General features: G+C 40.5%; 1 protein-coding gene across 3 annotated transcripts in view; it reads right to left on the bottom strand.

Moving 5' to 3' along the window:
- Positions 1–20,886, bottom strand: part of ZNF318 (zinc finger protein 318) — a 91,759-nt gene that overhangs the window by 4,652 nt on the left and 66,221 nt on the right. For 2 of the 3 annotated variants that reach the window (XM_012773112.3, XM_012773111.3), the window contains 8 exons: positions 19,987–20,626; positions 17,210–18,655; positions 15,434–15,533; positions 12,459–12,760; positions 7,593–7,796; positions 7,034–7,133; positions 6,001–6,119; positions 1,302–5,712 (listed from right to left, as the gene is read on the bottom strand). In XM_012773112.3, coding sequence (XP_012628566.2) covers positions 2,392–5,712; positions 6,001–6,119; positions 7,034–7,133; positions 7,593–7,796; positions 12,459–12,760; positions 15,434–15,533; positions 17,210–18,655; positions 19,987–20,626 — 6,232 coding nt within the window. In that variant the 3' untranslated portion in view covers positions 1,302–2,391. Of the gene's footprint in view, positions 1–1,301; positions 5,713–6,000; positions 6,120–7,033; positions 7,134–7,592; positions 7,797–12,458; positions 12,761–15,433; positions 15,534–17,209; positions 18,656–19,986; positions 20,627–20,886 lie in introns of those variants that run through there. The other variant, XM_012773113.3, reaches the window with a different exon arrangement.

Below are 20,886 nucleotides of genomic sequence, written 5' to 3'. Positions count from 1 at the left end.
TCAACTGTTAGAAGCGAGCATTAATCTAGAAATTGGTAGATGCCTTTGGTGTCAATCTTGAAGTTATCCAGAGCACAAGAGGAACTGCTACCAAAGCTTAGGCCCAAAGTACTCCAGCCCCAGCTACTTGAACTAGTTCTGCCCTTCCTAGATTTTGCCTGTTTTTTCCCAGCCATCTTAAGTGCCCCAATCCCTCCTAGAGAGTTAAGAATGTGACTCTCTTTGAGAGAAAGTGAGGTTAGGATTGGAATCTGGGTATGATTAACTCCTCCCCACTATTTTCCTAAATCCGTCTCACTCCCAAAGACAGGTGAATTTACTAAGTGAACAGGCCTGAAAACCAGTACAAACTGGCGTTTAAAATTCTTATGTTCACTGAATTCCTGTAGAAAACCTCTAAGAATAGGAAGGGAGTAGTTCTTTGGGAAAACAAATCTCCCTGAAGCTCACCTGGGTTTAAGCTTACTAAACAGTGCCTTTTGAGTTAGTCTATGGTTTCTAGGCCAGAAAAGTACATTGAATTCAGGCTTTAGCCTACAAAGTAGGCCTATAAAGATTACTCAGGCAGGATGGCCTGACACTGTACACATTTGGTACTATGATGGAGATAATGATCTTATCTTAAAGAAGGAAAACAAAACAACCCTGTGATACAGTGAAGTTAACTTGTCCAAAAATCACAGCAAGGCAAATGGCTGAGGCATATTCAAGGATCTATCTCTCCCAAATGTGTGCCCTTTCCACAATATGATGAAGAGAGGCCAGGATGACTTCTAAACTGACATTAGCCAAGGTTCTAAAAAAATTAAATAGCCTCTCCAAACTCAACCTAAGGATTCTACAGCTCTGCACAAGAAGAAGCAGGGGAAAAAATAGTTCTTAGGAAAAAAGATCAGCAATTTTGCATTATCTTTGAGGAAATAGGAGGGAGAATAGGATTCTGGGACAGAGACTAGAAAATCTGAGGACTGAGTTCCCTGATTCCCAACAGCACCTTTAGCAAGAACCTGATTGTCCTAAGGGAGCTTAGTTCCCAGAGAAAGTCAACACAAGGGTATATAAAGCTTCACAACAGGAAGATGCCAATACCTGACCAGTTGCCTACCCACTACCTGTTCAGGCAGCGCTGGGGCACAGACTATATAATCTAACATTCTGGCATGAAGGAAGCAGCTCTAAACAAGTGAAGAAAGAATGGTTGGGGGTATGGATAGACAATAAGGCAGCAGGGGTTAGTTGTTCTAGTTTTCCTTAGGAGTTCAAATGTGTGTGGTTTCAAAACAAAAATCCAGAAAGAAACATGAGATTAATGCATTTATTCCAGGTAATTAACACATTAAAAATAAAGTTAAACTTGTTCAAGCCAACTCATAAATTCTTTAATCTTTTTAACAAAATGTACAACCCAAAACATCACACTGTGGTGGAAAATAACTTGGGAAAGGAGGAGGTAGAGGAAAGGATACATATGGGTTTGTGGAGCAGGGAATGAGTCCGATCCCAAGACAAGTTTCAGATCTTCTACCTCTTCAGAACAGAAATAGCTGCTAAACAATATAATACAATTTAATACACAGTGTTACTGGATCACAATACAATGAACAAAGGCCATTTCAAAATTAAAAGTGATCCCCAAATGCGTATCTGCTCCTGGAACTGAGCCATGAATAAGCCTTACCGATCTGTTGTCTTCCAAAAGTGAGCCTGCCAGGTTTTCTTCCATGTTTACTAAGGCCATTTCCAAACAGGGCTGTGGGTAAGCAGGACCATCTCAAAGACAACAGAGTAAGGGAGGTACAGGAGTTGACATGCCAATAAGGGAAGTAACCAGTAAACAAAAATACTACTAATGTTGCATTTCGAACAATGTTAAGGCATCCAAATGAAAGCCTAAAAGATGAACAATTCTTCCTCCAAGTTTTCCATTTCTGCAAGGTTTCTGGTGTTTCTCCCAGAGATCCATCAGCTGCCCGTGAAATTGGGTAGGAATACAACACAACAATTGGAGAAGTCAGCTGTCTTCCCTCCTCCCCCACATTCCAGAAATGGCAGAGTCAAAGCCAAAATACAATCAAAGCACACTATGCGGTAAGCCAGATAGACATTTGGTTTTAATGACAAAGTAGGAGAAAATAAATTGGCCAAAAAACAAATTAACAGAAAATACTTTTTTACAGATATGTATAGAAGTTATGACTGATTTGTCTGATATTTTAAAGGGAAAGAAAAAAAAGGAGGTAAATTTTTTAGCTTCCATAAACATTTACTGTAAGATGCTGACTGCATTGCTCGGTGTAGGTTCCAGATGAGATGACAAACTAGTTCTGGATCTCTTCTGGGCATCTGGTTTCTAGAAACCAATTTGATTCATCTGCAAGTAGCTCTGAGTATTTATTCTTGGTTGTGAACACTGAATTCTCTGTGGTCCTGGATGATATCAACTGTAGCTTCTTGTTCAAGCATTTCCTGAAGGACCATATTGCCTCCAACTACCTGCTCCCTTGGAGGGGACCGTGAAGCTGGAGTTTTTACCAAATTTAAAGGGTTGCCATTGTCCTTATGTACTTGAGGAATTGCTACCTCTGTGATGGATGCATTCGGTATTTCTAGCTGTAGTGTGCCCAGCTCCAGGGAACTACACGTAGAAGGGTCACCTGGCTCAGGGAGTAGAGAACATGGTTTCTCTTTCTGAACTCCAGAAGTCCGCGTTACAAAGTCAACAAGGTCTGGAAGGCAAGGAGATGGCCCAAGGCCTGCAGGATTAATTGTTTCTGATTCCAATCTGAGTGACTCTTGTTTCTCTAATTGGGAAGTTTCTTCTACTTCCTCGGGCATCATTCCTCCTGCTAACAGGTCAAGGGCCTGGTGTGTTCCCTCCAGGCCTCCCAAGACACAGTCAACATTTTCTACAGGAAATTCAGTTTTCAAAATGTTAGGAGAAGTGATCCTCACACTTACGGGATTAGGTGAGTTTTGTTCACTCTCTGTCTCAAAGTTAAGCACCAAAGTTTTGGGAGAATCTAACGGAAACCCAGAAAAAGATGGGATTGGTTCAAAGTCAGTGGGAGTGGAAGGATTACACCCTGGAGGTGATATAGAACTTTCTTCACATACTTTCTGAGACAAGGTAGTGGGAGATCTATGTGCTGGGTCTATCCGAGTATTGCAGAAATTAACATGTATATCACCCAGATTCCCCAGGGTAGCAAGCTCGTCTACCTTTAAGTCTGTAGCTTCAAAGTCTTCTAAGGCCTTGCTTTCTATTGTCACTGTTAATTCTGGATGGACATCTCGTAGCTCCAGAGCCTCCACTTCTGTTTTTTCCAGGCTCTCCCAGGTCTCTGGCTTCTTCTTGTTCTCATTCCAAACAGCCAGCTCATAGATCTTTTGACCTTGAAAGTCTTTTGAAAATTTTTCTCTCTGGAGTTGGAGGCTCCTGTACCTAGTAGTTCTGGATGCTAATTCTGGAGTTGAATTTTCTAGCCACTCCTCACTACCAGCTGAAACTCCTTGCTCCTGTGTACTATCTGTTAAACACATAGCTGATCTGACTGGGGTTTGAAGATGCAATTCTGGGGCAGAAATTTTCCCAGGTATATCTTGTGGGTTCTGGAGTAAAGACCTGGCTTCTGAAGGAAATGAATCTATTTTTGCCTTTGTGGAAGGGAGAGCCTGTGCACTCAATTCAATCACTACTTTACTTGGAGTTTCACTTCCTGCCATCAATTTCTTGGACTGTTCAGCCTCTTTATTCATCATTAGCAACTTAGGCTGTTCTAATTCTCCTTCCCACATGAACCTGTTCCCATGATTTAAATTAGAATCTTCTATGCTGAGGGGCCCAATGTTGTACCCTGCTCCTTCTTCAACTATCCCCTCAGAAAGCTTTGCTACCCTTCCTTTTAGTTCACTGTTTGTCTCTACCTCAATTTCTCCACAATCCTCAGAATGGTGGAGCTCTTGGCTTTCTTTATTCTGGTTACCAGATTCTATGAGGTGGATTTCTACCAACTTCTGCGATTCCTTGGTATAGCAGTGTATATCTAAGAGCCGAGGGACTGGTTCTACACCAGGTGGCCCTGGCTCTCCCAGATCAAGCTCAGTTTTCTCCTCTGGAGATATATCCCTATTAGTGTCATTCTGGAAAGAACTAGAAGTCCACATGGCCAAAGTGTCTGTCTTTGGGGTAAGAGTTTCATAAGACCTGCTTTGACACAACCTTGTCAGAGGCTGTAAGAAACCATAGCTGCTCTCTCTGCTTTTTGGGTCTATGTGTTCTACAACTGACCATTTCCCTAAGGACACCAGAGTTTTTGCAATGGGCTTTTCAGAGTTGTTGACTATAGTATCTTGAGACTTCTCTTGGGATACACTGTTGCTTGAAGTAGAAGAGGTGTCTGAACTTTCAGCTCTAGAGAGGTTGCTATTTTCCCCATTGGCCAATGGACCACCACTCAGCTTAGTCTCAGAGACCCCCTTTCCACCACTACTGTAGAATATGTCATACAGGTCCTTAGCATTGGCTGTGGCTAAGCATGAATTTCGCTTCTCCAATTTTTTGGCTTGTTCACTGAACACACTTGAGAGGGGTGGAGGAGGACGTACTAACACAGAGAACAGGGTCTGGTCCCGGTCACTCTCACTCACCCCAGGAGCTGTCTCATCAGAAGGAATGGCAGCTGGCTGTGCTGAGGCCCTGATGGCTACAGGCAGTATTGGGTTCAAAATGTTAGGACCCAGGAGGCCAGGGCTGAGAGTCTGAGATACAGCTGGGCTTGATTTTACTGGAGCCAAGACACTTGCTTGCGTAGCAGACGGGGCAGCTGGATGAGGTATGGCTGGGGGTGGTGGAGGGGGTGGGGGTGGAGGTGGTGGAGGTGGTGGTAACATTTGCTCTGGTATATGGGACGGCTCATTCTTCTCAGCCAGCACCATTTTTTCCTCAGGAGACCCTTTTAGAATCACCTCTTCCCCTCCAAATGCTTTGGAGATGATGTCTGGAGGCAAGAGCAGATCAGCTGAAGACTCTTTAACTACTGGCAGAGGTTTAGCAGTGGTTCCAGAGGATTTGATGGACAAAAAGGTGTTAAGAGGAGCTGGTTTGCTCACTGTGGCTGAACCTGACTTGCGGAGTACTGTGGATGGAATAGGCAGGTTGGGTCGGATCTTAGTCTGTGTTGAAGTTGTCACAACAGGCATCCAAGGGCTGGTATGTGCAACAACAGTTTTCCCAGAGAGCTTGATTTTGATGGGCTTTGCCTTTCCAGTTTCAGTTTTGCCATCCTCTTTGTCCTTACTGCTTTCCATGATCTCTTCTTTAGGGATACCTGGGGCAACCACTGAACTTTTTTCCTCCTCTTTTTCTGGCTTCTTCCAGCTGAATTTCCCAAAAGAAGATGATGTTGGTGAATCCTTCTTTACCTCTTCTTTTAATTGGAGTTTGATGCTGGTGTTCCTTTTATTTTCAGCTTTTCCAAGGGAGTTCCTACCCTCAGAGAGTTGGTCTTCTAATTCCTCAGAGACGGTGTCATCATCTTTTACTTCTTTCATGACTTTTGTCTTTTTTTCTTTTTTCTCCTCCTTTGGTTTCTCACTAAGTTTGCGCTTTAGCTCACTCTGCCTTCGCCGTTCTGTCTCTAGGACCACAGCTAAGCCAGCTTGGCGGTCCAGATTACGCCGCTCCTCATACAATGGGTTTTCGTCCACATATTTCTAGGAAGAGAAAAGATAAAGGTTCAACAACTAGTCAAAATACTATAAAAGAGAAAATCTTGGACCCACTGGTACTAGAATTCATTTAGTAGAAATCCCTAGGATAATCGTCCTCAAGGATATAGATGGTTCTACCGGTACAGCATCTCTCACTAGGATTGAGAACTACCTAGTGGTTATATGAAATTTAAAGTGTCAATGACTTTTCTGTCTCTGAAGTTGTTTGATAAAGTCAAAAGGATTTACTACAGAAAACTGGAAACTCCCTGGGCTACTACAAAGACCAACCTTGTACTTCTCATTATGTTGGTGACCCTTCACATGTTGCTCCCCAGAAATTGGATCCCCCAAAAATTCCTCACAGAGCTGGCAGTAAAATCCAGTGATGGGAATCAGAAACTCAGAGCCTAGAAGAAGTAAAAAAAAAAAAAAAAAAAAAGTCAAAAGAATAAGTTGTTTCCACCTACAATGACAGTAACCAAAGGAAATCCCATCACCCTTCTGCAATAAAATGGTTATAGTATAGAGGACCTTACCTACTTTGAAGTCAGAAGTAGCATTTAGGTGAATCCCAATGGCATAGGCTTCCCAATCTAAGGCTTGAACTCTATACCTCTATTCCTTCTACCTCTTGGGAACACTAACTGGTTAATTCAGGAGTCTCCTGTGCCAGACCCATTCCTATTGCTGATTCTCCTCAAACTCTAATTAGTACAAAGCATCTTAGGAGATTTAAAAATTATACTCCCAAACAGCCCACTATCATTTATATAAGGATCTCTCATGTTGGTAATTAATTACTCAGGAACTCTATCTTCTATAAGTCTAAAAGACATAGTAGCAGCACTGGCTACCTGTTAAGGTAAGAACTTGAAAAGTTTAAAGACAAAGAAACTTTCTACTTCTCAACTGTTTAAATGGAAATCACTCCTTAATAACAATGACTTAAAATATTTTATAGTTCTTAGTTGAAAAGGCAGTTAAATCACTGCATCTCTTACTGTACGTTTTTTACCTACATTTCAAGTAAGTAAGATATGGGTGCATAAGCCAATGATAATGACAGTTCTGCTATATTTTAAGTGTATGTGTTTAATATCTGTTTTATTTTTAGCCATATGGGTAGAGATCACTGTCTTATACATCTCTTTCTAGCTTCAGGACCCAATATACTATTTTGCACACGGAAGGCATTCTTACATAGCTTGGGTAAAAGGAATGGCTGTTTCATGCTATGCTGCTTCCTAGCACCTTAGTTCAGGGACACCTCTTCCTTGGCTGAACATAAGGAAATCACAAAGAAGACAGAGAGGAAACATACCTTTTGCTGGGACAGTTATCTTGTCAGTGCGCTTTACAGCATCTTGCTTGGCCTCACTGTGGGTCTTTGAAGCCCAAGGTCTGTTGTAGGGATCCAGTGTCTATTTGTAAGAGGCAGAGGCGCTCACACAACAGCACTAAAAACTCAATGACCTATTTTTCTTTTTTTCCCCCACACATAAGACCAGGGGACCAGAAGCCCCAGTTACCCACCCCCACCCACTCTGCCAACTGTTTAAACGGAAATCACCTGTGGAAAAGGTAAACACATGTTAGAGCAAGTACTAGAAAAAGATAAAATGAAACAAAAAATCAGGTACTCAAGGAATCAAAAGAGGCAGAAGCCTCACTTACACTTGTTATGGTGTTTAGTTACAGGCAGGTCCCCTGGACTGAGCCCCGGGGATGGTGTCTCCTTTGTTGGTATTTCTTGGCTCTTCAGATTGGGGCTCCTGCCCATATGAGAATATTTCATTTTCCAGCTTTGTAATGCAGATAGGGATATAGAGGTTTGAGGGAAGTGAGGGTGAGAGTGGAAATAACAGAGGCAGGATACCTACCTGTGTGTGCTTCTTATTGTGCATATGGGTGAAGAAATCAAACATGGTTCCACAGATGGTGTTGCAGTCTTTGCACCAGTGATTGCCAGCATCGTAATACTCATACACAGCAGTGAGCTGATCAGATTGCTTAGTTGCTGACTGGGGGCTTTCAGCAGGCTTGGGGCTCTTAGTACGGGACTTCTCATTGTTTACCTTTGACTCCTAGAGGGGAAAAATCTGCATTTACAAGGAACTCAAGGCAATCTAGATCTGTCTTCTCTGAAAAAAGTGGCCATAAGAATAGAAATATGGCCATATGACCATATTTCCAAAGCCTAAAGATGCACAAGCTGGGGGGAACCCCAAGAGAAACATGTTTCCAAGGCTCAGACTCCATAGTGCTATCACATCGTGGAGAATAAATCATAATGGCAAATATATTTACTTACATATCCTAAAAGATCTCTAGAATAATACCCAAGATTATAGAAACACTGGCTTTCTCTGGAGAGGGGAAGTGAAGAATAAAAGGTAGACAAGAGTCTTTTCACTGTATACCTTCTGGCAGATGTTGAATGTGTTACCTATGCAACTAAATATGTTAGTTAAATTTCATCAGAATGGCAACTAGGGAGGGAAGAAAAAACAAAATGGAAAAGGTAACTGACAGGTTAAACAAAGCAAATGCAGAAAATAGGTGACAGTGAATTCACTTATCACATGCATTCTGTTATGGAAAAGTGGAAAGTAGGGTTGGTGTTATACATAGATAAAGCAGAGAGTCATCTATGTGGGATGACTTAAAAGAATTAAATATTCTTGGGTAAATTTAAATGGGTAAAATATTCCTAACTGCCTAAAATATCACTGTTAAGATTTAATATCTTTGTGTTAATTTGAATCCTCTTTTAAAACATACCAACTCTCTAACATTAAATTATCAATAATAAATATCTTAATATGAATTAATTTGTTACTAAGCTGGGAACAAGGCACTCAGGAAATGAGAATTTTGGTTAATGTTGGGAAGGAAGGCATAGAAAAAAAGATAATTTTACAAAAAAGAGGGTTAAGTATGATTGAGGTTCTATAGAAGACAAGTTGAGGGAACTGGGCACCTGGAATATTAGCTGGGTGGGAGAAGAAGACAGGATAGAGAAGAGGAAACAATTAGGGCTTCAAAGATACTCTTTCCCTACCAGAGCCTTATTCAAGACTCACTAAAAAGATCACACCCAACAGGTAGGGGATGGGAGAATTCATATACTGCTGGTGGGAACATTAACTAGCACCATCTTCTGGAAGATAATCTAGGAACACATAGTACATATCTCAAATTTTTGTATACTCCCTTTGACATAGCAATTCCACTCCTTGACTTTTACCCTAAGAAAATTATGTCAAACAACAGGTGATTTGAATGGTTAAATAAATTTTGCTATCCACACAACAAAAACAACAAAAATCAAGGGGGTTAAAAATATTATACAAGTATGCTTATCGACATGGAAAGGTGTTCATGATATACTGAGAAAAGTAACAAAATACACTTGATTAATCAATGAAGATATGCAAATAAAGGTAGAATGATAAATGTCACTTTATCCAAAAGTCCTTCCCTAACCACTTGATACCCCTTATCCTGTTTTCCTTTTTAAGGTACTCACCATTACCTAACATGTACTTGTTTAATTTTTGTCTGTCTTTTTCTATTCCATGAGAATATGAACCTTGTCTATATTGTTCCCTGCTATACTTCCCATATCTAGACTAGTATCTGATGCTTTCTTGGTGATCAATTAATATTTGTTAAATGAATCAATGGAGAGTGTTTGAAATAATATACACCAAAGTATTAATAATAGTTGTTTATAGGTAGATAGAATTATGCATTTTACATATTTTTCTGAAATGAACAGAAAGAGAAAGAAAATGTCAAACCAACTGTACATTGTAAAGAGAGGCAAAGAAAGAAGAAATACCAAAGACAGGTATGAAAGAAAGGTTGTAGATACAACATTCCCTACAGTTGAGATAAAAACCAAGAGCATATCCCTGGTTAGCTTCAGAGAACATGAAGACTCACCCCAATCAATATTATAGATTATCATGGGATGGGTGTATAAACAGAACCCCAATACATAAGTTGACTACAAAGGGCCAGAACTTTTAAGCTCTTCTCCCATCAAAGGTGCTGGACTCGAGACCCACGTATAAAAAGACTACAATCCTACCTGATTGAAAAAGAGCACTCTCCTAGGAAGACAAGGAGAAATTAGAGCTTGGGTGATAGATAATAAAGAATACATCCTCTTTCCTATCCTTCAACATTACTTGAACATGTAAGTGAGACAAACATACTGCATGCCATGGAAAATACAAAGAAAAATAATCTATACTCTTATCCTTTAGAAGCTCTCATTTAGTGGAGGAGACGGACATGAGAACAGTCTTTAAGTACAACAGAATGAAATAAATCTTACAAAGAAACAATACTATATTATGTGAATGTTAAACAAAGGTGGAATTCTGGGAATTCTTCATGAAGGAGGCAGTATTCAAGTTGGGTGTTCATGGATGAGTGCGGTTGAGAGAAAGATTATTCCAGGCTTAGAGGATTATTAATGCAAAATCAGAGAGGCATAAGAGCATTCTGCACATCTGGAAAACTACAAGCATTTTGAGGTGGTAGGAGTGTAAGATGCAGTGTAATGTTTCTTAAGCAATAGTTATTACTATGAGCTATGTACTGGGAACCATTAATATATTGGAGAATAAGACAGGTATGGCCCCTGATCTTTTGAACCTTAAAATCTAGGCCGGGCATGGTGGCTCATGCCTGTAATCCCAGCACTTTGGAAGGCCAAGGAAGAAGGATCACTTAAGGCCACAAGTTTGGAACCAATCTGAGCAACATAGTGAGACGCTGTTCCTACAAAAAAACAGAAAAATCATCTGGGCATGGTGGTGCGTTCCTATGGTCCCAGCTACTTGGGAGGCTGAGGTAGGAGGATCACTTGAGCCCAGCCCAGGAATTTTAGGTTATAGTGAGCTATGGTGACATCACTGCACCCTAACCTGGGCAACAGAGTGAGATCCTGTCTCAAAAAAATAAAAAGAAATCTAATTGGGGGAACACATATAATTATATAATTACAACTGTTGTAATAAATGCTTAGAAGGATAATTACAAGGGATCATGAAAGTGTACATCAGGCAAATATAACAGTCTGGGGAACCAGAAAAGAGAGTAAGGAAAGTCATTTAAACTGAGATCTGAAGGATGAATGTGAGTTAGTTAGAAGAGAGTATAAGGAAAGAGTTGGGTTTGCATGGTAAAGAAAGGGAATGAAGGGATGACACATTTAAGGAATGAAATGAAACTATAGTGGGCAAGGCAGAAAAAGACATAAAATGAGGCTGAAGAGATAGCGATATGTATCAATATCACTGGCTATATGTGGCAAAAGGATTAAAAATGTAGCAATACAAACAAGAATTGATGTGGCTTGCACTTGGATGGTAATGGAGATAGTAAATTGGATGGAATTAAGATTTACTTTGTCGGGGGAGTTGACAGAATTTGTAATTGATCAGATGTGAAGCACTTAGGGAGAGACAAGCATTAAGAATACTTTTTAGGGTTGGTCTGAGGGCAGTGCTGTTTACAACTAATTGATCACAAACCAGTTACAGATTCCTTTGTTTGTTCTCCACATCCACTGCTTCACTTGACCAGCCTTAAAAAATAAGTAACTAAATGAAAAAGAATGCTTTTTAGATTATTGGCATGAAAACTGCTGGATAGTGGTACTATTCACTGAGAATGGGTAACACGTGAGGAAGAAAAAGTTGAAGGGAGATTGAGCACAATCATTAATTTAGTTTAGGACATGATTAATTTGAGATGCCTATGAGACAATGAAGTGGAAATGGTACGTAGGCTGTTAGACACAACATGCATTTTAGCTAGAATATAACCTGAAGTTATCACATGCTCTTTTAGAATAGAATGGGATAAAATGGGCTAGGGAGAAAGAGAATTCTGGCAAACTGGACTAGATTTGAGTCCTGAGAAACTCAAATATTTAAAAATCATGTATCAGAGGACAGATAGCAAAGGAGACTAAGCAGCAAGAGCCAGTGTACTAAGAGAAAAAGTGTGACAGAAACCAAGGGAAGAAAGCATTTGTAGGAGAAAGTAGTTCTCTGCATCAAATGCTGCCGACTGAATCATATCCACTAGCTTTAGCAACATGGTGGTGACCTAAACGTGAACCTGGTTGCTAAACATGAAGTCCCAAACGGGTATATACAAGTTGTGAGAAGATTAGAAGCCAGACTGGAGTAGGTTAACACACTGACTGCCACACTAGAAAAAAAATTTTTTCCTTGGGGCCACAATGTTTTATTATAAAAATAGAATAAAAACTTTGAAAACAAAATGATTCTAATTTCATGAATAATTTGTTATGTTTTTATTGTTTTCTGTGCATGAGTTATATGCAACTTGAAAAATAGTTCACATAGCTCCCAAGATAAAGAGATGTGTGAGTTACATATGCTTCATGAGGCCCCGGGCTCAAACTAGTGTTGAGTTAAATACAACTCACACGACAGTTAATGTGTTAAGGAGTAAATGCTAGAACAAGAACATGGAAGGCCCTGAATACTGAGGATTTTGGTTTCTACTTTGTTAGCAACAAGGAACTGCTGAAAGTCTGAAGGAGAGTACCATGATCCAATCTATACTTTAAGAAAATTACTACCAAGAGTAAGAATAGGTTGGAAAAACCAAGCTAAGAAAATAGTCAGAAAGCTATAGGAGAAGTCCATGGGGAAAAAGACTGTAAGATAATAGAAATGGAAAATTTGAGTTGTTACCTTGTTGTTGGAGGAGTTTGGAGACGATGACACTCTTTCTGGGCTCTTAGATTTTTCTGCTTTCCCAGGCTTCTCTGTAGGCTCTTTACTGTCATTTGAAGACTTCTGGGATTTATCAAAGATGTTAATTCCCAGGATCTGAGCCACTTTGTCCAGTTCAGATTGCTTCTTTTCTGCCTCTTCTGCCTCTTGTCGTAGCTCTGCAATGTCCTTCATAATGTTATCCTGAAGCCGACTCACCTCCACCAGGAGTGGGTCTTTGTGGCCATCCTTCTCCCTTCGTTTCTTGCGCAGCATTTCTCCTGAGTAGTCAAATGTTGTCAAAAAGAAACACAGGGAAAATAAGTTGAGTCATTTTTTTGTTTATAAGTAGTAATCTATCGGGGCTTATGGTTACAAAATTTTTCTCACCAAAGTTTCTAAGAGTAAGTACGACTCTCCTTTTACATGGGCTGGTGTGAGTGAAGCTTCTATGAAGGTAAAGGATGAGTAATTATATTATCTTTTGCATAAGGGTTATTAGTTTAGGATCTACGGACAGGCTTCAGGGACTCCATGAACTTCCATAATAGTAAATAAATACAAATTTGTGTGTTTGTCCCCCCCAAAAAGTTAATTCACACTCTAACTATGAATTCAGTAGCTATCTTCTTTTCGGAGAGTCAAATGATTATTCAGAGGATAAAAAACATTTAAAGCCACATATTTGACTTTATCTGACTTAAGGGCACTTTAACAATTTCTTCATTGAGTTTTAGGTTTTGCCTCAGGCTCACCCAATGTTACCTTCCATTCTAAATTGTAGGTTCTCATTTTAATTATCACAGGATAAATAACTAAATTTATCATCTATAAACAGTCAAAATCCATACATTTTAACTAAATTTCTCATCCTAAAACTGTCCAAACCTAGACAGAGGCAATTATATCTTCTCCTACTCTCTGTTCTTTCATACTATCACCAAGCTGCAGTATTTAGAAGCCTTGTCAGGTACTTTCCTCACTATGTACATGAATTCCTAAAAGTATAGATGTAGAGATGGAATAAAAAGTGAGGCATCAGGCCGGGCGCGGTGGCTCACGCCTGTAATCCTAGCACTCTGGGAGGCCGAGGCGGGCGGATTGCTCGAGGTCAGGAGTTCGAAACCAGCCTGAGCAAGAGCGAGACCCTGTCTCTACTATAAATAGAAAGAAATTAATTGGCCAACTAATATATATAGAAAAAATTAGCCAGGCATGGTGGCGCATGCCTGTAGTCCCAGCTACTCGGGAGGCTGAGGCAGTAGGATTGCTTGAGTCCAGGAGTTTGAGGTTGCTGTGAGCTAGGCTGATGCCACGGCACTCACTCTAGCCTGGGCGACAAAGCGAGACTCTGCCTCAAAAAAAAAAAAAAAAAAAAAGTGAGGCATCATGAAACATCTTTTTGTGCCAAAAAGTAAGGAAATACTAAAAAAAAAAAAATGATGGGGAAATATCAAAAGGACACAGGAGGCCAGGCACGGTGGCTCATGCCTGTAATCCTAGCACTCTGGGAGGCCGAGGCAGGCGGATTGCTCAAGGTCAGGAGTTTGAAACCAGCCTGAGCAAAAGCGAGATCCCGTCTCTACTAAAAATACAAAGAAATTAATTGGCCACCTAATATATATAGAAAAAATTAGCCAGGCATGGTGGCGCATGCCTGTAGTCCCAGCTACTCAGGAGGCTGAGGCAGGATTGCTTGAGCCCAGGAGTTTGAGGTTGCTGTGAGCTAGGCTGACACCATGGCACTCACTGTAGCCTAGGCAACAAAGTGAGACTCTGTCTCAAAAAAAAAAGAACACAGGAGCCAACTCAAAGGGGTTCCTACTGGTCAAACTGGGAACAATTTGAGCATGAAATAAATAATGATAATAAAAAATTATTAAATGAGGAATCCATGAATTCACACTGATATAAATGAATCAACAAATGGGAGTAGGGGTTGGGAAGTTCCTCCTTACCACAGAAAGCCAACATTAGTAGAAGGAATGATGATATTAGAAAATCACTATTCAATAACCATCATAATATTAACTGATTCAGGCAAGAATCACCAATGAATGCTAAAACTAGTGGGTGGAAGCTTGAGGAGAACTGAATATTTACACAGCCTCAAACTATCCCCTCTATAAGATACTTACTAATTAAAAAGAATAAAATAGTAAGTTTAAAGTAGAGAAACCTGGCAGACACCATCTTAACAAAATGATTATAAAGTTAACATCACCAGTAATGGGACAAATCAACATATGATATGAAGTCAGTATCACTTCTATGATATTCCTACCAAAAATGAATAATCTGAATTCAATCATAAAGAAACAAGACAAACCAAAATCAAGGTACATTATAAAATATGTGACCTCTTCTCTTCTAGAATGTCAGTGTTATGAAATAAAAAGACTTTTAGGAACTGTTATAGATTAGAGAAGACTAAAAGAACATGACAACTGAATGTGATGAATTATCTTATACTTTCATTTGGTATAAAGAGCATTATTGGGACAACTAACTGGTAAAATAGGAATAAGGCTGGTAGACTGGATAACAGTATTACTTTTAATTTCCCAATGTTGATAAATACATTACAGTTATGAATGTAGATTTTCTGTTGTTAGGAAATACACCCTTAAGAATTCAGGAGTAAAAGAGCATTATATCTACAACTTTAAATCTAAAGGAGTTCAGGAAAAATTACACACACATAGACATGATTGAGAGAGAGAAATAAAATGATAAAGCAATTGTAGTAAAATGTTAGTAATCTGGGAGAAGAGTACCTGAGAATTCTTTGCACTGTTATTGCAACTTTTCTGTTAAGTCTAATATGGCAAAAAATTTTTTTAAAAAGAGGCTTCAGGTCACTGAACCTATCTGAGAGTATCAACACCCCTCCATTTGGGTCACCTATTTCTGTTACTACAAAAAGGCAGTCATGCAAAGGAGCTGTTTGGTACCTTGTTGTTTATGAAGCCGCTCCAATTCGGTCCTGAGATAGTACATCTTCTTCTGGCGGGCTTCCCGGTCACTCTTTAGTTTTTCCCTCTCTTCAATAACCTGCAAAGTACAAAATGGCAAGAGAGTTCTTCATCCTCCAACATCCTCCCTTTTCTATTCCTCTTTTCCAGAAACCCTTGTGCTAGACGTTATCTGAATGTAGGGTTCCAAAACCTGCACACAGCAGCTCTGACTTCATAGTCAAAGTGATGTTTCATTCCCATCTAAGTTCCAGAATAGAGTCATCTTTTATCTTTCTTTTCAGAATCACATTGCCCAGAAAGTATTGTTTTTATGTAGGAAGCACTTAAGGCCACTAAAAGCAACTATTAGATAGTGGTTCTGAGCCCCAAAGAGAACCATGGAGAAGGGAACTAACATGTGTTATGGATGAGGCACAGTATTAGCTACATTTTATATTTCATGTTATTTAATCCTACAACCTTTTCCCTATTTTATAGTAGGAAAACTGAAGTTGTACATGATTAAGTAACTTATCTGAAGTTACATCTACTCTTACCCAGTAAGAGGAGATTTAAAATCCAGGTATATCTGCACAAAAGCTCATAATCTTTCAACTATATTACTATCATCTAATGGAAAAAAGCAAATTTGGCTTGTCTATAATAGGCCAATGTATAATAACAGGTCTATGTATTATCAGCCCTGACTTGGGTGCGCTAGGCTCTTAAAGGAAAAGTAAAGAGAAAGTCCTTAATATCCAAACATTGTCTCTGAGGTCTTAAGTTTTATCTTTATTGAACCTATTCCTCTTTTCAACAAAAGACTCCAATAAAACTAAAGACAAGTTCAGGGAAGCTGAATACAACAGAAAATTAAGAGGAAGTATTTTTTGTCTTCCCAAGGATTGGCTAAATTTTTTTAATTGGGAAAAAATAAGATTGTCCCTCCAATTTTCTTTTCCTTTTTTTTCTCCTCAGGTCTTAATTTTTTTATGAGTTAATCAAATTTATATACATTACAATTTTATGTTCCTAAATAAAGTGACTTACTATCTATTAAAGACCTTTAAAATTAACAGTGTGTATTAATTTTTCCATTCAAAATTCTTCTATTCTGCATTCCTCATCCCTATATAATTTTCACTTACTGCTCTAAATTACCAGAATTATTAAATATTAGAGAAACCACTGCTCCCTTCCCACAGACCGGAAACCCAAGGAACCTTAATATAAAAACTGTTTTTTAAAAATTATCATAAAAATATATTGTTATTATTCCTGGCCTCTAAGATAAACCAGAACAAGCAAAATTTACCTCTTAATCTGCTTTACTTATCAAGCAACAAGTAATTATTTGCTTTTAACTCCCATAATCATTATAGGAGAATGATCTAGAACTCACTGGGATGAAATAGGTTTACTGATTCTCCTTCACCCAACCCAATTTTGGTTCCTCACTCCATGAGGACATCATACTGAAGACCTGAAGCCTAACTCCTACCCAGTGTTTTAAGATAATATGGATAGAGAAATAAACTGAAAAAAAAATTCTAGCAATCAGTAGGACCTAGGGCCAGACTTCTGTTTAATCCTACAGACTAAACATGTGAGAAGAACAGAAGAGCTATATACATTTCTTTGGGTAATGATAGCAGGCTCCAAAGGACTTAAAGTGAAAGGGCCTTACAAATTTCCAGCGCCTCCTAAAAGGCAAATACAAATTTATGGTAAAGTAGACAACTCAGCCACAGGATACACAAAGCTAATACTCACCTTCTGCTTCTGGGAAGCACGGTTCTTCTCATCAGAGATTTTCTCTGGATTATATCTTATGAGTGATGGGATGGACACCTGGACAGGCACTTGGGCCGCAGGAATTGAGCCTAGCACTGACTCCTCCTGCTTGGGCTCATCAGGGGTCACAGTAGGGATCACACGGAGATTAGGACGGCTACGAGTAGCTTGTTTGGTTACTGGCATTATCCTGTGTGGTTCCGGTAAAGAGTGGTTTGATGGTTGAGAGGTGGGGTACATGGGCCATCTTGAGGCTGCGTATGCCATGTAGTGCCTATATGCATCAAAGGAGGCAGGTGGAATGGCAGGTCCCTGGTAGTTTGGAGGTATCCGAGCTGCAGCAAACTGAGAGGCCCTTGGCATATGAAACTGAGATAAAGAAGCAGAATGTGGAAGTCTAATTGGGGCAGATGGGGCTGATGGCAACATGCACCTGACTGCAACAGATGACTGAAACCCACTGCCAACCACCTCTGGGCCTGAAATATGACCCATTGGATGGTCAGACTTTAGGAATGGGGGGCTGTTTTTTGTGAGTAGGTAAGGATCCACAGGGGAGGCTGGGTGTGGATGGGACACCTCCGGGGAGAGAGTATTGCTATGGTGTGCATCCCTGCTCTCCAGTCTGTGGGGATCTGAGGAGCGCCGATTAGCTGAGAAATGGTGGTCAACTGAGGAACAGCGGTCAGCTGAAAAATGCCGGTCAACTGAGGAACAGCGGTCAGCTGAGGATCGTGATGATGGCTTCTTGCCATGAAGCCGCTCCTGGGTGCGCGCAGCCAGTTTACTAATTTCTGCTACTCCAATATCCAGCCCTATGGTCTTAAGCAAGTCATGAATCTTGGCATATTCAGGATTGGTCTCTTCTAGAGATTCTAGCTTTACAGCTGGCGCTGAAGAGGGCAGGGAGCTTGTCTTTTGCCTCATAACTTCACTTTCAGAGGCCCCAAGGGGCTTTGGTAGAGATTCTGCCTTTGAGTCCTCTTCTTCATCCCCATAGAGAAATTTCTCCTCATCCTCAATGTCAGGGAAGCTACGTCGCCTTTTTTCCTGTGTACTGGTAGAATCAGCCAACATGCTCAGAATGCGGGAAAAACCACTGCCATCCTGGCTAGCTTTCTCATGGGGCAGTAAGAAGTCTGTGTTTCGCTCAGGTCCCTCAGCTTTCATATCCAGTTTCTCCTTGCGGCACAGAAAACCTCCAAATTTTTCTCTGAGAGGACTATTGTCTTTGGGCATTCCAGGGAGGGGACTCCATTGGTAGAGGTTGCCCTGAGGTTCCTTCAGGGAAGTCTCTACCATAGTCCCCTTGTTTTCAATCTCTGAGGCAAAGGCAGCAATAGCACCACTTAGTGGAAGAGATGGGTGTCCAGAGTAGAGGGAGTGATCCTGGCTGGAGCTGGTACTGCTGGAAAAACTCTCCAGCTGCAAAGACAAAAACAACTGATTTAGCCCCTATGCAGAATCTCAGAACCCTAGTAATTGAGATAAATATTAATACCTAAATACTTTGTTCTTTCTCACTTAAAAGGGAGGTAAAGTATCCCCAGCCAGGTTTAAGATATGGGTCCTCATGGCCCTTGATGTCTCTGCTATAGCAAGGAGAAACAGGAAATGAGGTAAATTAAATGAAATCCCTACCTTTGACAATATTTTATAGAATTTATCAAAGAATCTGAATTCCAAAGGATTTTAAAGATCCTCTAGCTTGTTTGTTTTCTTCTCTATGGATCCCCAAAAGAAAAAAACACACAAAAGTGGAGCTGCTTTGGCTGAAGTGGGGATAGGAAACTCTGGGAACCTAACTGATCAGCCTAGGCACGTCCTCAGAAGACTTTAGCTCTTGAGAGGACACCTAAAAACTAGCGGTCTTGCCTAAACATACTTTCACAGGTGAGGGAAAAAATATCAAGGCTCAAAATGGTGAGGTGACCTAAAAATCACACAGCAAGTTGGTGGCAGAGGTGAGTCTAAAATCAGAATCACCTGATTTCTTATCTAGTGTTCTACAACTCATCCATTTTGTCTTCTCTCTAAAGAAAGATAAGGAAATTGTGATCATCTCCTCCCCTTGCCCTTCAAGCTTCCTTTCCAAGAAACCCATATTCAAAGATTCCTAACAGGGCTGTCCAATTTAAGGAAGAAACTTACAACAGTTACTACTCTCGAAAACATCTGTTTAGAAAGCCTATTATATGGCAATAGAAACTCTCTACTGATGCATAATGAGGCCTACAGTTTCATTTGGAAAGTCCTAGAAAGTACAGCACATAGGCATAAATAACAATGTTGGCCCAGCATATATTACAAACATACTATTAGGGACACAGCCCCCACAGAAGTAACCAGGCTTTAAGATAGTAGAGGGACGGCCGGGCGCGGTGGCTCACGCCTGTAATCCTAGCTCTCTGGGAGGCCGAGGCGGGCGGATTGCTCGAGGTCAGGAGTTCGAAACCAGCCTGAGCAAGAGCGAGACCCCGTCTCTACTATAAATAGAAAGAAATTAATTGGCCAACTAATATATACAAAAAATTAGCCGGGCAATGTGGCACATGCCTGTAGTCCCAGCTACTTGGGAGGCTGAGGCAGGAGGATCCCTTGAGCCCAGGAGTTTGAGGTTGCTGTGAGCTAGGCTGACGCCACGGCACTCACTCTAGCCTGGGCAACAAAGCGAGACTCTGTCTCAAAAAAAAAAAAAAAAAAAAAAAGATAGTAGAGGGACTACTAAGAGACCCTAGAAGATATGCAGCAGAGACCTGCATGGAAGGCTCTATGTCCACCTCAATCCGCTTCTTCAAAATGGACTTCTTGGGCATCACAGATACTTCCTCAGGCCGATGCAAAGAATATCCTGACTCCGATGCTGTTAGGACACCTGATAATCCAGGGATGGGACAACTAGTGCCATCACCATCAACTTCCACCAGCTCCTGACTCAAGCTCCTACTTCGTTCTTCCTCTTCCTCTCGCTTTCGCCGAGCAAGATCCAGCTCTCGAAACTCAGGGTCTAGAAACCTAGGGCTTGGGCTTCGTCTACGCTGTCGATAGTTGCGAGTCCCTGATGTAAAACTTGAGTGATCCCCTCCCATGCTGTGTATCTTCTCTGTGTCATCATAACGGACTCTTTTGGCTTCCCGACTCCTCTCCTCAGATCGTATAGAGTAGGAGCCTTTGAGTTTTTCTCTATTTCGATCTGTTCCCCGCAACAGCTCATCATGACAACTGATATGGGGACTATAATCAGATCGATGCAGGAAAGTTTCTCTTGTTCGGTAGTCCTCATCAAGTTGTCCCAAGAAGGGACTGAGAGGCTCCTCCTCCTGGGAAATATATCTCTCAAGACTCCGAGAGCATTGGGAGCTTCGAGTGAAGACAGAGTCATCAGTCAGATCATCCCTGAAGAAAGAGACAAGCATCACTGAATATAATGGACTTGAAAAGAACAAGAGTATACAAAGCTAAGAGATCGATATTTGTCAAGGGGACTCTACAGTGCTTGGGGCAAAAGACCATAAGCATGAAGTCCAAAAACAGATCTATGTATAGTATGTAGAACATTTTCTCTTCCCCAGTGGTGCAGGCAGCTTCAGCCTCTAACCAAGGGGTGATATTACCAATACATCTATTAATAGATACACCCCTTAAGCTAATTTCCT

The sequence above is a fragment of the Microcebus murinus genome, chromosome 5 (assembly GCF_040939455.1).
Source record: "Microcebus murinus isolate Inina chromosome 5, M.murinus_Inina_mat1.0, whole genome shotgun sequence".
Lineage (NCBI taxonomy): Eukaryota > Metazoa > Chordata > Mammalia > Primates > Cheirogaleidae > Microcebus > Microcebus murinus.
The sequence above is the reverse complement of the archived record's forward strand: the minus strand, read 5'-3'. Positions and strand labels throughout refer to the sequence as shown.